Raw genomic sequence first — 14167 nt, forward strand, 5'->3', positions numbered from 1 at the left:
CCACACACTTTACCAAACTCAGTCACCAGCTTCTGCAGTTTCTCACATGAATTAGCCACCAGCGCTGTATCATCAGCGAACAACAACTGACTCACTTCCCAAGCTCTCTCATCCCCAACAGACTTCATACTTGCCCCTCTTTCCAAAACTCTTGCATTTACCTCCCTAACAACCCCATCCATAAACAAATTAAACAACCATGGAGACATCACACACCCCTGCCGCAAACCTACATTCACTGAGAACCAATCACTTTCCTCTCTTCCTACCCGTACACATGCCTTACATCCTCGATAAAAACTTTTCACTGCTTCTAACAACTTTCCTCCCACACCATATATTCTTAATACCTTCCACAGAGCATCTCTATCAACTCTATCATATGCCTTCTCCAGATCCATAAATGCTACATACAAATCCATTTGCTTTTCTAAGTATTTCTCACATACATTCTTCAAAGCAAACACCTGATCCACACATCCTCTACCACTTCTGAAACCACACTGCTCTTCCCCAATCTGATGCTCTGTACATGCCTTCACCCTCTCAATCAATACCCTCCCATATAATTTACCAGGAATACTCAACAAACTTATACCTCTGTAATTTGAGCACTCACTCTTATCCCCTTTGCCTTTGTACAATGGCACTATGCACGCATTCCGCCAATCCTCAGGCACCTCACCATGAGTCATACATACATTAAATAACCTTACCAACCAGTCAACAATACAGTCACCCCCTTTTTAAATAAATTCCACTGCAATACCATCCAAACCTGCTGCCTTGCCGGCTTTCATCTTCCGCAAAGCTTTCACTACCTCTTCTCTGTTTACCAAATCATTTTCCCTAACCCTCTCACTTTGCACACCACCTCGACCAAAACATCCTATATCTGCCACTCTATCATCAAACACATTCAACAAACCTTCAAAATACTCACTCCATCTCCCTCTCACATCACCACTACTTGTTATCACCTCCCCATTTGCGCCCTTCACTGAAGTTCCCATTTGCTCCCTTGTCTTACGCACTTTATTTACCTCCTTCCAGAACATCTTTTTATTCTCCCTAAAATTTAATGATACTCTCTCACCCCAACTCTCATTTGCCCTTTTTTTTCACCTCTTGCACCTTTCTCTTGACCTCCTGTCTCTTTCTTTTATACATCTCCCACTCACTTGCATTTTTTCCCTGCAAAAATCGTCCAAATGCCTCTCTCTTCTCTTTCACTAATACTCTTACTTCTTCATCCCACCACTCACTACCCTTTCTAATCAACCCACCTCCCACTCTTCTCATGCCACAAGCATCTTTTGCGCAATCCATCACTGATTCCCTAAATACATCCCATTCCTCCCCCACTACCCTTACTTCCATATATATATTGTTGACTGGTTGGTAAGGTTATTTAATGTATGTATGACTCATGGTGAGGTGCCTGAGGATTGGCGGAATGCGTGCATAGTGCCATTGTACAAAGGCAAAGGGGATAAGAGTGAGTGCTCAAATTACAGAGGTATAAGATTGTTGAGTATTCCTGGTAAATTATATGGGAGGGTATTGATTGAGAGGGTGAAGGCATGTACAGAGCATCAGATTGGGGAAGAGCAGTGTGGTTTCAGAAGTGGTAGAGGATGTGTGGATCAGGTGTTTGCTTTGAAGAATGTATGTGAGAAATACTTAGAAAAGCAAATGGATTTGTATGTAGCATTTATGGATCTGGAGAAGGCATATGATAGAGTTGATAGAGATGCTCTGTGGAAGGTATTAAGAATATATGGTGTGGGAGGAAAGTTGTTAGAAGCAGTGAAAAGTTTTTATCGAGGATGTAAGGCATGTGTACGTGTAGGAAGAGAGGAAAGTGATTGGTTCTCAGTGAATGTAGGTTTGCGGCAGGGGTGTGTGATGTCTCCATGGTTGTTTAATTTGTTTATGGATGGGGTTGTTAGGGAGGTAAATGCAAGAGTTTTGGAAAGAGGGGCAAGTATGAAGTCTGTTGGGGATGAGAGAGCTTGGGAAGTGAGTCAGTTGTTGTTCGCTGATGATACAGCGCTGGTGGCTGATTCATGTGAGAAACTGCAGAAGCTGGTGACTGAGTTTGGTAAAGTGTGTGGAAGAAGAAAGTTAAGAGTAAATGTGAATAAGAGCAAGGTTATTAGGTACAGTAGGGTTGAGGGTCAAGTCAATTGGGAGGTGAGTTTGAATGGAGAAAAACTGGAGGAAGTGAAGTGTTTTAGATATCTGGGAGTGGATCTGGCAGCGGATGGAACCATGGAAGCGGAAGTGGATCATAGGGTGGGGGAGGGGGCGAAAATTCTGGGGGCCTTGAAGAATGTGTGGAAGTCGAGAACATTATCTCGGAAAGCAAAAATGGGTATGTTTGAAGGAATAGTGGTTCCAACAATGTTGTATGGTTGCGAGGCGTGGGCTATGGATAGAGTTGTGCGCAGGAGGATGGATGTGCTGGAAATGAGATGTTTGAGGACAATGTGTGGTGTGAGGTGGTTTGATCGAGTGAGTAACGTAAGGGTAAGAGAGATGTGTGGAAATAAAAAGAGCGTGGTTGAGAGAGCAGAAGAGGGTGTTTTGAAGTGGTTTGGGCACATGGAGAGGATGAGTGAGGAAAGATTGACCAAGAGGATATATGTGTCGGAGGTGGAGGGAGCAAGGAGAAGAGGGAGACCAAATTGGAGGTGGAAAGATGGAGTGAAAAAGATTTTGTGTGATCGGGGCCTGAACATGCAGGAGGGTGAAAGGAGGGCAAGGAATAGAGTGAATTGGAGCGATGTGGTATACCGGGATTGAATCAAGGCATGTGAAGCGTCTGGGGTAAACCATGGAAAGCTGTGTAGGTATGTATATTCGCGTGTGTGGACGTATGTATATACATGTGTATGGGGGTGGGTTGGGCCATTTCTTTCGTCTGTTTCCTTGCGCTACCTCGCAAACGCGGGAGACAGCGACAAAGTATAAAAAAAAATATATATATATATATATATATATATATATATATATATATATATATATATATATATATAAATATATATGTGTGAGTGGATGGGCCATTCTTTGTCTGTTTCCTGGTGCTATCTGGCTGATGTGGGAAATGGCGATCAAGTATAATAAATATAATATAACATTCTCCATTAAATTGAAATATATACTCTTTTATATCCAAGTCCCTCTTGGGTTGGTGGCAAGGTAGCAATCAGACAGGAGCTCCTAATGAGAGGATTTAATTCCTTGGGAAGACATATGTCAACATGTTGAGAATTAAATTCTGAATAGCTCGTGTCTCACTGCTACCTCATTGCTTACCTGTCAGAGTAAACACTCTGTCCTTATTTTTTCACTTGGTAAACCACATTGATTTAACAAGTATGACCAATGTCTCCATACATATCCTCATATAGAATAATTTTGTTTTAAACAGCATTCACTGTTAACACTTTTCTTACAAATTCCTCCTCTTTCCAAGAACATCCTTGGTTTATTCTGCAGTTTCAACCATTTGTTTAGAATCATTTGCAGCACTTTCATTATTTTTTCAAAAATTTATTTTTCTACCAGTACTAACAGCCTTGAATTCCCTTATGGAAGAAAATCAATCTATCTATATCTCTGATGCCCATTTCCCCTAGGAAGTCCTTTAAGGGGATGGCTACAGCAAAAGAGTTTCCCCTTAACTGGTGAACTCCAGTGCCACTTCTTACCCTTTATTGTCGCACCCTTAACAGGCCACTGGCAGAGAACAATATTTTGAAAGACTGACAAGGAATGACCTTTGTTAATTGTAAATGATGCAATGTTTCCAAAACTGATTCACTATTTGATAACTAACGCTGCAAAATACTAACCATAACAGATTACACACGTAATGTTGCATAATTCCTGTCTTAGAGCAGGAAACTAATTGAGTGATGCAACAAACATCTAGGTATCTGCATGGTAAGACCTCATCCAACAACTGATTTGTAATCTGCAAAGAAGATGATTTTATAGTGTACCAATACAACATAATTAAAAAGAAAAAAATAATTTAGATTATTTTTTTATATAAAAGTCTTTACATATATGAGAAACTAATGCAGATGGTACAAAACAGCAAATCTCCAATCATAACATCCTAAGAGAAGCTGGAAATCAACAGCATACCTAATATATCAATAGAACCCTATCTTAGGATAATAATAGGAGACCCAATGTCTGCTTGCAATTATTAGGCTTGCATCAAAATCATCGATACAGAAATACATCAGCAAGCTGTTCACATCCAACAACGTGCTGTTAGTGGAGTGAACCAGGGCATGTGAAATGTCCAGGGTAAACCATGGAAAGGTCTGTGGGGCCTGGATGTGGATAGAGATCTGTGGTTTCGGTGCAATATACATGACAGCTAGAGAATGGATGTGAGTGCATGTGGCCTTTTTTCGTCTATTCTTGGCGCTACCTCACTAACATGAGAAACAGCGATCAAGTATGAAAAATTAAAAGCCAAAATTTGTACTTTCACTGTGTTTCCCCTAAATACACTGGGGATTGGGCAGGGACATCTGGTTCTGTATGAAATGCATTAAGCCTAAATAACTGGCATTAGATAGAAACATTAGGTAAAAGTAGTGGCTACAACCTTAGGCAGGAGCATTAAGTAGAAGTAGGAGGTTGGAACTTGACATGAGCAAAACAACTAATATAGTTTCAAAATTAACAATGAAGCTGGTCATGCAGAGCCAAAAGCTTCTTTCTGCAGGTGAACTATCTGCTGTTTGTTGTTGGCCTGAAGGCAAGCTCTCGAATGAGACTGGGCAACAGGTACTTATTAATCTCAGTTCAACAAAAGGCTAAATCACTTGTTCAATACTCATAATCTAGTCAAATGCAAATTAGGCAAAGATGAGGGCTTGCCACGCCTAGCTTGCTCAGCAGATTACAATCATCAAATAATTAATCATCTGTAAAATTTAGTCTGGGTTACCACATACACAGGATTGATCAGCATAGGAGTTAATGATTGTCATACAGCCTCATTCTAAAAATACAGAAAGCAGTAAATAATTCTCCTACACTACATGCATGAAAGAACTCTGTCTAGATCTTACTGTGATACCAAACATATGCTCTGTTGTTTCTTTGATAGAAGGCACAAAGACCAAATGCATATCAGTTACACAGATGTGATGTTCCAGTTTTTGCAGAAATCAAGATATCATCATACATAGTTGCACACTTTTCCAAATTCTCTCAAGTAAAAATTAGACAAGATTTTCAGACCTAAGTAAACTTGCAGTGACAATGGCTTGGCACACAGTGACCTGCCAATGTCTCACATCTAAATCTGTTCTATCTAAAGATGCGTCGTCAAATGACACTCGCCCAAAAGCTGACTAAAATATGAAATGCATTCATAGTATAACTCAATCATAATTACACTTCATTACCATTTTCATGGGGAGCACTTTTTGAAAGAATTAATATGGTAGAACTGTTGTCTTCAACCCCACGGACTTGCAAAGTTGCTAGCAAGTACACTTGCTACTTTGCAACCTGCATCAAATATCTTTAATAAAATGTGAGATGTGTCACAACTGATTTAGAATTATGTGACCTATGAAAGCTCAAACAGATCATTTTCTAACAGCGACTGGATATTCAAACAATGGTAAAAGTACATTGCTTTATACCAATATAATATTTACATTTAACATGTTTACAGTACATATACAGCAAATACAAATACCTGTGTGGTTATATTCCGTTCAAAATTGTGTTTATGGATACTAAAGAGAGTTGATAAAGACCATACTGCAAATAAAGATCTGTACATAACAAAAGGACATTTCTATGACATTTGAGGATTTCAAATGTTGATCTACCAAGCAAAGTAGTACAGGAAATGTGGTACGACCAACTAATATTTGAATATTAAAAATATTCCTGTGTGTGTGTGTAAGTGTGTGTGTGCGTGTGTGTATGTGTGATATGCTAATTATGAAGAAATGGATGAGGCAAATGTGGGAACATATCACATACTGTTTCTGGAAACTACTGGGGATAATTTCATTACAGATGATAGATATATGCAAGAGGCTTCAAAAATAATGAAGAAAAAATCTAGGTAGAGGCACACTCAAACAAAGGAGGCTTGAAAGATAATTTGCAGCCATATCTACAGCTGCTGGTCTCTGACATGGAAATCCTAATCATCAAAACATCATTAACAGAAAGCTGGAAACCACATACTTATAAAATGAAAGTGGATAGAGCAAAATTAGGGAAATTTCATGTATCATGTTTCTGGGAAGTGTGAGGATATTTTCATTCTGGATAACACATAAATGCAGTAGGAATTAGAAGACAAAGAAAATAATTATGAGAAAAGAATAAATGCTGTATTTCATATGTACAACCACATTCAGTCAGAGCTGCTGCCCTCTGACATGGAAAGCACAAGTACAAAAATATAATCAACAGAAAACAGGAAACAACTAAGGTTGAAACCCCATCCAATAACAATATATCCAATACTACTTCAACTGAATTAAGAAAAGGAGACTGAAATTGAAGTATTTGTAATTTGTCTAAGGTGGCAAAAAAACTATTTTAAAAGGTTCCCAGTCTCCAATAATTCTGAAAATATGTGTTTCTTCAGTTTCCTCTGTGCAGCCATTATATTTTCCAGAATAAACTAGTGTGAAAATGAAAGAAAAACAACTGAAATGTAACTGGAAGAGATAAATTCCATGGACTAGTTGAAGCAAAATTAAGATGATAGACTCATGAGTACAGTACTATACCCTTTAGATATCTCCATTTGGGATATACAAGACAATTACTGTATATGAAAAAACCAGATGACTGCCCCTTCAGCTTTGAAGCAGTGCTGCAATTGTTGAATAGCTCTAAGCTCAGCTTAGCTCATAAAAATGAGGTACTTTTCCAAACCAAATCCAACCACTTACTGTACGAGTACGGAGGTAGGCTAACAATGCAGGTCATAAACAACAGTTAAAAGATGAAGCATGGGAGCGTGTCAATACCACTTGGTTACAAAAAAAATACAAAACCCATGAAAGCACAACAAGCTACCATTTACCTGTTAGAACCAAATTATACATATAAAATATACGAATTCATATAGATTATGGCAAAACCTTGCAAATTGAAATGGCTAATCCCAATTCAGATCTGAGTTACCAATCTCTAATGTAATTGCAATTGATGTGGAGATAGTGAGAAAATAATGATAAATGAGGTTTCTACAACCTTATGTCTGAAGAAGGAAGACAATTTGTAAAAGTTCTACAATATAAGAAATGAAACAAAGGAGACTAACTGTAAATGTAAATCAAAGTCCTTAATATCACGAAGGCCGAGGCAAGGTAATTTAAGATGCTGTTCAGTTGTTTCAGTTCAATGATGAAAAGTTGCCCTGGATCATTTACACAGATCAGGATTGGAAGACAAATACTGATAAAAAAGCTTGAAGGTCTTAGCAAGAAGTGAAATATGTATGACTGGAATAACAAGGGTATTAAAACATGCCACTGTACACATTAACAGAAGTTACCAAAGTTACAAAATGATGGATCTGTAGATTTTAAATATGCTTACCATTTTAAAGATAATTAATTCAACTTCATTAGTGAACACAGAGTGGAAACATATATACATATACACACTGCAAATAGCTATCACATAAAAACTGCATAAAATATATCATATATCTATGTCATATGTATTAAGAGTTCTTCAGTGATAAAACTACCAAAAGATAGATGAAAAACTTTTTATCTCCAAAAATCAAGTACAGAGACTATATCTATTAGAAATCTTTCAAACATTATGAAAAATTCACATATCCTATGCAATAAAGTGAAATGTCTTTAGCCTGGCATGGTCAGGACCAAGCAGTTGCCAAAGTAGCCATTTTTCTGAACAATTCTAAACATTTTTCATAAACATTTCCAAGAATTATGATAGATTAGCAAACAGTAAAGTCTAGAAATGCATGCTAATTCTATCAACAAAATACTGTCATCTGATTCACGGTACTCGCATACAAAAAGGGCTCCTTTTTTAATGTAGTAGAAGTGTCCCTCCAAAGTGTTATTCTTAGTGAAACTACTTTAAATAAAGCCAACTTTACCACAGACATGATGTTTTAAAATAGGGACACAATCCTGGGAAATATTTCTGCGCACATTTTGTCACAAGTGCTGTTCTGTGAATTACTTTATTACAATATATCTATCTATATCTCTGATGCCAATACCCTTTGGGAACTCCCTTAAAGGGGCGGTCACACCAAAAGTCTTTACTTAAATACATTAAACATTAACAACTATTGGCAAAATGAAGTGCTTTACTGATATAGATAGGAATTCATCCACAATAATTTTACATTAACGCATCCAGTTTTTCATCAAGATTAATATCCTCTCTATGTTTTTCAAATCACTGGCCCAACTAATAGATACTTGGCACTTCTTCCTCATTTTAGCAAGGTTATGGTACAATTTTAACAAAAACTCTTTGATAACATACTAACTCTAGCATAACAAGGGGAGGTGAGCACAAGTGGACTGATGAACCATGATGTTTGCTTACATTAAATCTGGATGCATGGACAAATGAACGCTACAGCACTTGCACTCATACATAATTTAAATGATGAGCATTCTAATTTATGTTTACAACAAGTACTGATTTATTAACCTCTAAATTTTATGGCCTAAAGGAAAGCATGTACTGAACATCAATTATGAAAATTTTGTGCAATAGTTGCATAACAATTCTAGTTTCGATGATAATTTACAACAAAATCTGGCAGCAATGTGCACTGTAGGTATACTGAATAAAAACAAAGTGTGTGTGTGTGTGTGTGTGTGTGTGTGTGTGTGTGTAATTTTGACAGTTTTTAAGCCATTATCATAACTAATGGATTTACTGGTGAGAAAAATGGGTGGGGGAAGAGTACAGAGTGTATGCCAATTGGAACTGTGTTAAAAGAGGTCTGGAGGAAGAGGTAGGAACACCTTGTTGCTATCCTATAATGGGTTTTCATGAAATAAACATAAAGAGTAAAGTGGGAATAAATAAAAACATGCATACTGAAATGAGTCCTTAGGTTAAGTGACTAGTACAGTGTCCAACTGTAGAGCACCCAAATGACCACAGCACCTGATAGCAGAGTGGCAATTTTCCAAACCAAAATTTTTTTGCCAAACTCAGCCAAGTTCTGATACTTTTCCAAACCATACATGTTTTTGAACCACAAATCACCAGATTAAAGACATTTCACTATACTAAATATCAGTAACCTACATATCCTGGAAAATAATGAACTCCAAAAAGGCAAATTCACCTTTAATATATGAGCAGTAATGGCATCCACATTCATTCTATCAAAAATTTACAATTACACTCTCAAAAAGTCTTCATTCCTAATGAATATTGATGGATATGTTTGTGAGGAAATAAGATTTAGTTCAAGATGAAAGTAAAACAATGATACAATTTTCTTAGCGAACCAGAATGCATGGAAAGGCAGATGCATGTACTTCTGTAGTTACAAAACTTTTTTCTCTTTTATAAAGTCTCCCACTTCTGTAAGGAAGCAACCTCTCAAACAAAATGGATCGACATGGTTTGGTGCTTTGAAATGAGAGATTGACTCCTCTTGCATATACATAGCCAATAATGCCTCACCAACCCTGTTTAGTTGTAGGCTAAAGCTTGCATGTTCTGGACTGTGAAGTGAGAGCAAAAACAGAGTACTATGGTATCCCTAAACTTTATTAATGGAATGTTTAGATGGAGGGAAACAATGACAATGATTACTGTCTGGAGAACAAAACTGTCATAGTTATGAAACAACTGCTAGCACGTAGCAGTCTGTATTTCAATCTTTGCTTATACCAAGTAATATGACCAATATAATCCTATAAAGTCTATCATAGTTATAAACAACAGCACAAGAGACTGCAGCAGAGAATTTCAAAACTAACTTCCATCAACATAATATTACTCCAAAAGAGGCATTTTTTCTATAACAATCAGTTGTTATTGGGTGAAGTCTTTGATATCATTTTGTAACAATCAGATGTTATTGGGGAAGTCCTTGACATAAATTCTAACTTTGATGGATGGCAACCTGAATAACAAAGTGGAAAAACTCACTCACAAAGGTTACTGACTTAGATGAGAGGAATGAAAATGTGGTAGTTCAGAGTAAAGCAATGAAACAAAAACTGTAAACTAGGACTCTGATTGTCTAGGAACTGGATTTTCATTTATTTTGCTTTCAGATACTATGCTGATAAAAGGTTCCAAATTCATTACATAAGTTCCATTATCCTGCATAACAAAGGCCCTACACTACATTGTATGATTACTACCGTCCAATCCAAGTTCATAAATATACTATCCGGGGTTAACCTTAATAAATTGAAGAAAACCAAGGCATAACTATTTTACCCGTTTTCCATAACTCATGGATTACAATTCATTTTGAATAATAATAAAGGTAACTTTCTACACCTGTAAGACACAATATCTTATCCTCTTTGTAACTCATTATTATGCAAGACAGAATCATTCAACTGCATAAAATCTTATAGTTTGGTTCTTATGTAAGTTCCCAACAATGACTAAATATACTAGAAACCATATCTTCCTACATTGCAATGTACAAGTACAGGAACTCTTTTAGTGGAGAACACTCCCCAACACTCAAAATCTAAAGAATACTTCCATAACAATATGCCAATTCAAACAAATCTAATTTTTCTCATGTGTAATCAAGCAGAAAAATAATACAGTAACAAACTAAAAGAGGCTGAAAGGTATGGTTACGACACTCAACCTACCTGTAAATATATCCTAACTAATCACTGATATGAATATCTATATATGACAAGCTCTCTCTCTCTCTCTCTCTCTCTCTCTCTCTCTCTCTCTCTCTCTCTCTCTCTCTCTCTCTCTCTCTCCAGTTCCAATTGCATTTGTGTTTTAGGAACTTTACAAATAGTCCTGACAACAAAATCAAAAATATTCAAAAATATTTCAAAGAGAGTAATACACAGTTTAAGGGAAAACAAATACTTCAAGGCTTATACAAGCAATGTTTATGGATGCATTAATTCTGTATCCCTATGGTAAAAGTTTGGTTACCTCAAAATCTTATTCAAAATAGATGAGTAATCTTTTCCACATAAGGACCAAGTGGTGATATCACTTTTTGAAGAAAAACAAATGAGAGAGAGAGAGAGAGAGAGAGAGAGAGAGAGAGAGAGTGAGAGAAATAAGATAACACAGGTTGTCTCTACACAACATAAGAATTATCACATGTAAAATCCCTAGAATGAAGAATTTTGTGTGGAGCTTAGGTTTCTTGTGTCCACAGCAACATCCATGAAAAGCAGAGGTTTAGTTCATGCATAACCAGTCTCCTTAGCATTGTTTACATGGCAAGACTGTGTACCGTCATTTACTGGTTTGATAGTTCATTGTCTCCCATGCAATTACTATAAGATCAGAATAATTTCTCAAAAGTATGAACAGTCTGCAGTTATCTTTGACCTTTTTAAAAAAGAACTATATCATCTGGTAAGTCAGGTCCACAAACTTTTCTTGTATCACTTTCTTTGAATCTTTTCTAACATAACAACTAACATAAAACCCTGAAAAGCTCCATGATGTGAAAAACTAGACAAAAGCAGTTATAAAAATGTGACAATACACCTTTTTAGCCTTTGTGCTTGCTTTTCATATCAGTACTTACTCCCATAATGCATCTCATACAAGAATAAGCCAGAAGAGAAAGAGTAAAGCCATTGCCATTAAGACTTGAGAAAGGAACCGTTCCTCTTGGTATTGCTGGGTCCCAGGAGCTGAAACAGAGGGTCAAACATAAGGAAACAGAGAAGACATGTTGTTCTTAACATAAAAAGGCTTCACATATAAGGCTCAAAAGCATAAGGTATTCACATTTTCTACTAATTTCACTGCTCTCTTATGATTACTCTTTTATAAAGAAGAACCATATTAATCTTACTATGAAGGACAGTGCCATACATGTATGTCCATAAGAGATCAAAACTATGCTACAATTAAGAGCTAGCACAGTAAAATTTAGTCACTTCTCATAATTCTTTTCATGCAAAGGTAACTCATTACTGTCATAAACATTCACATTTCTTCAGGTGTAAACATTCTACAAATGCTCCACAAACATTTTGAAAACTGTATATTGTGTAGAATTAGCCAGTAAGTGTTTCAAGCAATACTGTTATGAGAATGTTTAAAGATGTTTGGTAAATGAAATATCTAGGGAAACATTTGAATAAGTATAAATATTTTGAGTACTAATCTACAATGGTGGGTCAAGAGAAGAAAAGGAATGGAAAGGGAGGAGAAAGAGGGGTGAGGAGGAGGGTAAACAAGGAAACAGTACCTTATGTATATCTTACACCAGTGTTAGGAGCCCATCTTGGTTTAGGACCAAGGTGCCCACTTGAACTGTAGACTGGTCTGGCTACTGGATGTTGCAATTCCCTGGGCTACAGCCTGGCTAGTTGAGTAAGCTTTTTGGAAGGTTGTTAAGCCATTTTGTTAATGGTGTTCAGTAAATGGTCCATCATTTTTCAAATATGACATTATTGACCAGTAAAGCTTCAAGCTCTGGAAGCTAATACAATCTTCTCTCTAGTATAAGCCACTATGGAATAAAAGTTTCAACCAGTGTAAGATAATACAGTCTTTTTAGAGTAAGCAAGTGGAAACTGAGCTTTCAACTTCACACTTTGTATGTGTTTCTTTTTTATCTCATGAATTATCTACAACTAATGATACCAAACAGTATTGTGACTTAATAACATAATCATAAAAATCAGTTTAGCATCTCTGCTGCTTGCTGTTGCACAAAGCGGTTACCTTGCAATTTACAAGTGAAAATGAAAAGCTCATGAGGCCTACCTTGATTAATCAAAGAATTAGTGGATGGGCTTTCTTCCACAGATGATGCTAGGAGACATTATACCAGGTTTTTTTAAGATGGGCTAATAAACTGTAGTGCTAGAAGACATTATACCAAGTTTTTTAAGATGGGCTAACAAACTGCAGTAAGATATATAAAATCTACCTTTCAGCAAGTCATATCATATGAGCTACAGTACATTAGAAGAACCAAAATGCAAAAACAATCAATCTTTACTAAACACAGAACTTTAAGAATTGCTAAAATAGGCAAACAAAGTCTTAAGATAACAAGCAATTGACAAAAATTTAACAAATCAAGAGAATTTTGCATTCAATTTCAGCAAGGAAAGAAGTCTGCCAACATAAAAAAATGCAGCCTGAAAGATAATAACAGCAATTCAAAACTGGAAATTCATTTCCTTTGAAGGAATTAAAGCACATCAACTTAATGTACATTTTATATATATATATATATATATATATATATATATATATATATAAAAAGAGTACTGCTCCTATACAAGCAGTAGGACAACAGAAAACGGCTCTGTAAAAATACCTTGTTGGTCAGCCAAAGAAGAGTTTCCAATAGAAGAAGAAGGCCATAAAGAGCAAAATATATTGAAGAAGCTGCGGCAACTCTCTCTCCATTTCTGCAACATCAATGTAATGAGTCAGTAGAATGTCTTGGGCAGATATCATCAGATATACGTATTGGTCACCTTACTGATCGCCTGATTAAAAATACTGTTGAGCACTTGCTGTTGCCACCTTGTGAAAGTTAACAAAACAACTAAATCATTTAGCCACTGATGTGGAAGATAATGCTAATTCCACTTTCTTACTCTTAAAATTTTTGTTAATTACTGATTGTGGCAGCTATAAGGTGCACATGAATATCAGTAATGGAAATCAATTAACTAAATACAACCTTTAAATATACTGAAATTCATTCATGATTAATAGTTACAATACTACTGACTCATTCCATTGCATGATGCCTTGATCACTGATAGTGTATATTCTAGATACATCATTCCACTTACTATACCAATGTGTTGAGTCTCATGTATTGGACAGATGGAAAGTAAGATGAAAAGCCAAATATGGTTATAACCAACCCGACAAAAATGAAGATCAACAAATAATGGTGTCAAACCAAGCATCAATATGACCTATCATTATT

The 14167-nt window shown here is 36.3% G+C and overlaps 1 protein-coding gene across 9 annotated transcripts in view; it reads right to left on the reverse strand.

The window, feature by feature from the left end:
* LOC139752950 (E3 ubiquitin-protein ligase RNF185-like) overlaps positions 1-14167 on the reverse strand; it is a 36833-nt gene that overhangs the window by 3899 nt on the left and 18767 nt on the right. For 5 of the 9 annotated variants that reach the window (XM_071669059.1, XM_071669060.1, XM_071669061.1 and 2 more), the window contains one exon: positions 5664-11894. In XM_071669059.1, coding sequence (XP_071525160.1) covers positions 11800-11894 — 95 coding nt within the window. In that variant the 3' untranslated portion in view covers positions 5664-11799. Of the gene's footprint in view, positions 1-3860; positions 3983-5663; positions 11895-13540; positions 13635-14167 lie in introns of those variants that run through there. The other 4 variants (XR_011713619.1, XR_011713618.1, XR_011713617.1 and 1 more) reach the window with 4 other exon arrangements.

The sequence above is a fragment of the Panulirus ornatus genome, chromosome 13, assembly GCF_036320965.1.
Source record: "Panulirus ornatus isolate Po-2019 chromosome 13, ASM3632096v1, whole genome shotgun sequence".
NCBI lineage: Eukaryota > Metazoa > Arthropoda > Malacostraca > Decapoda > Palinuridae > Panulirus > Panulirus ornatus.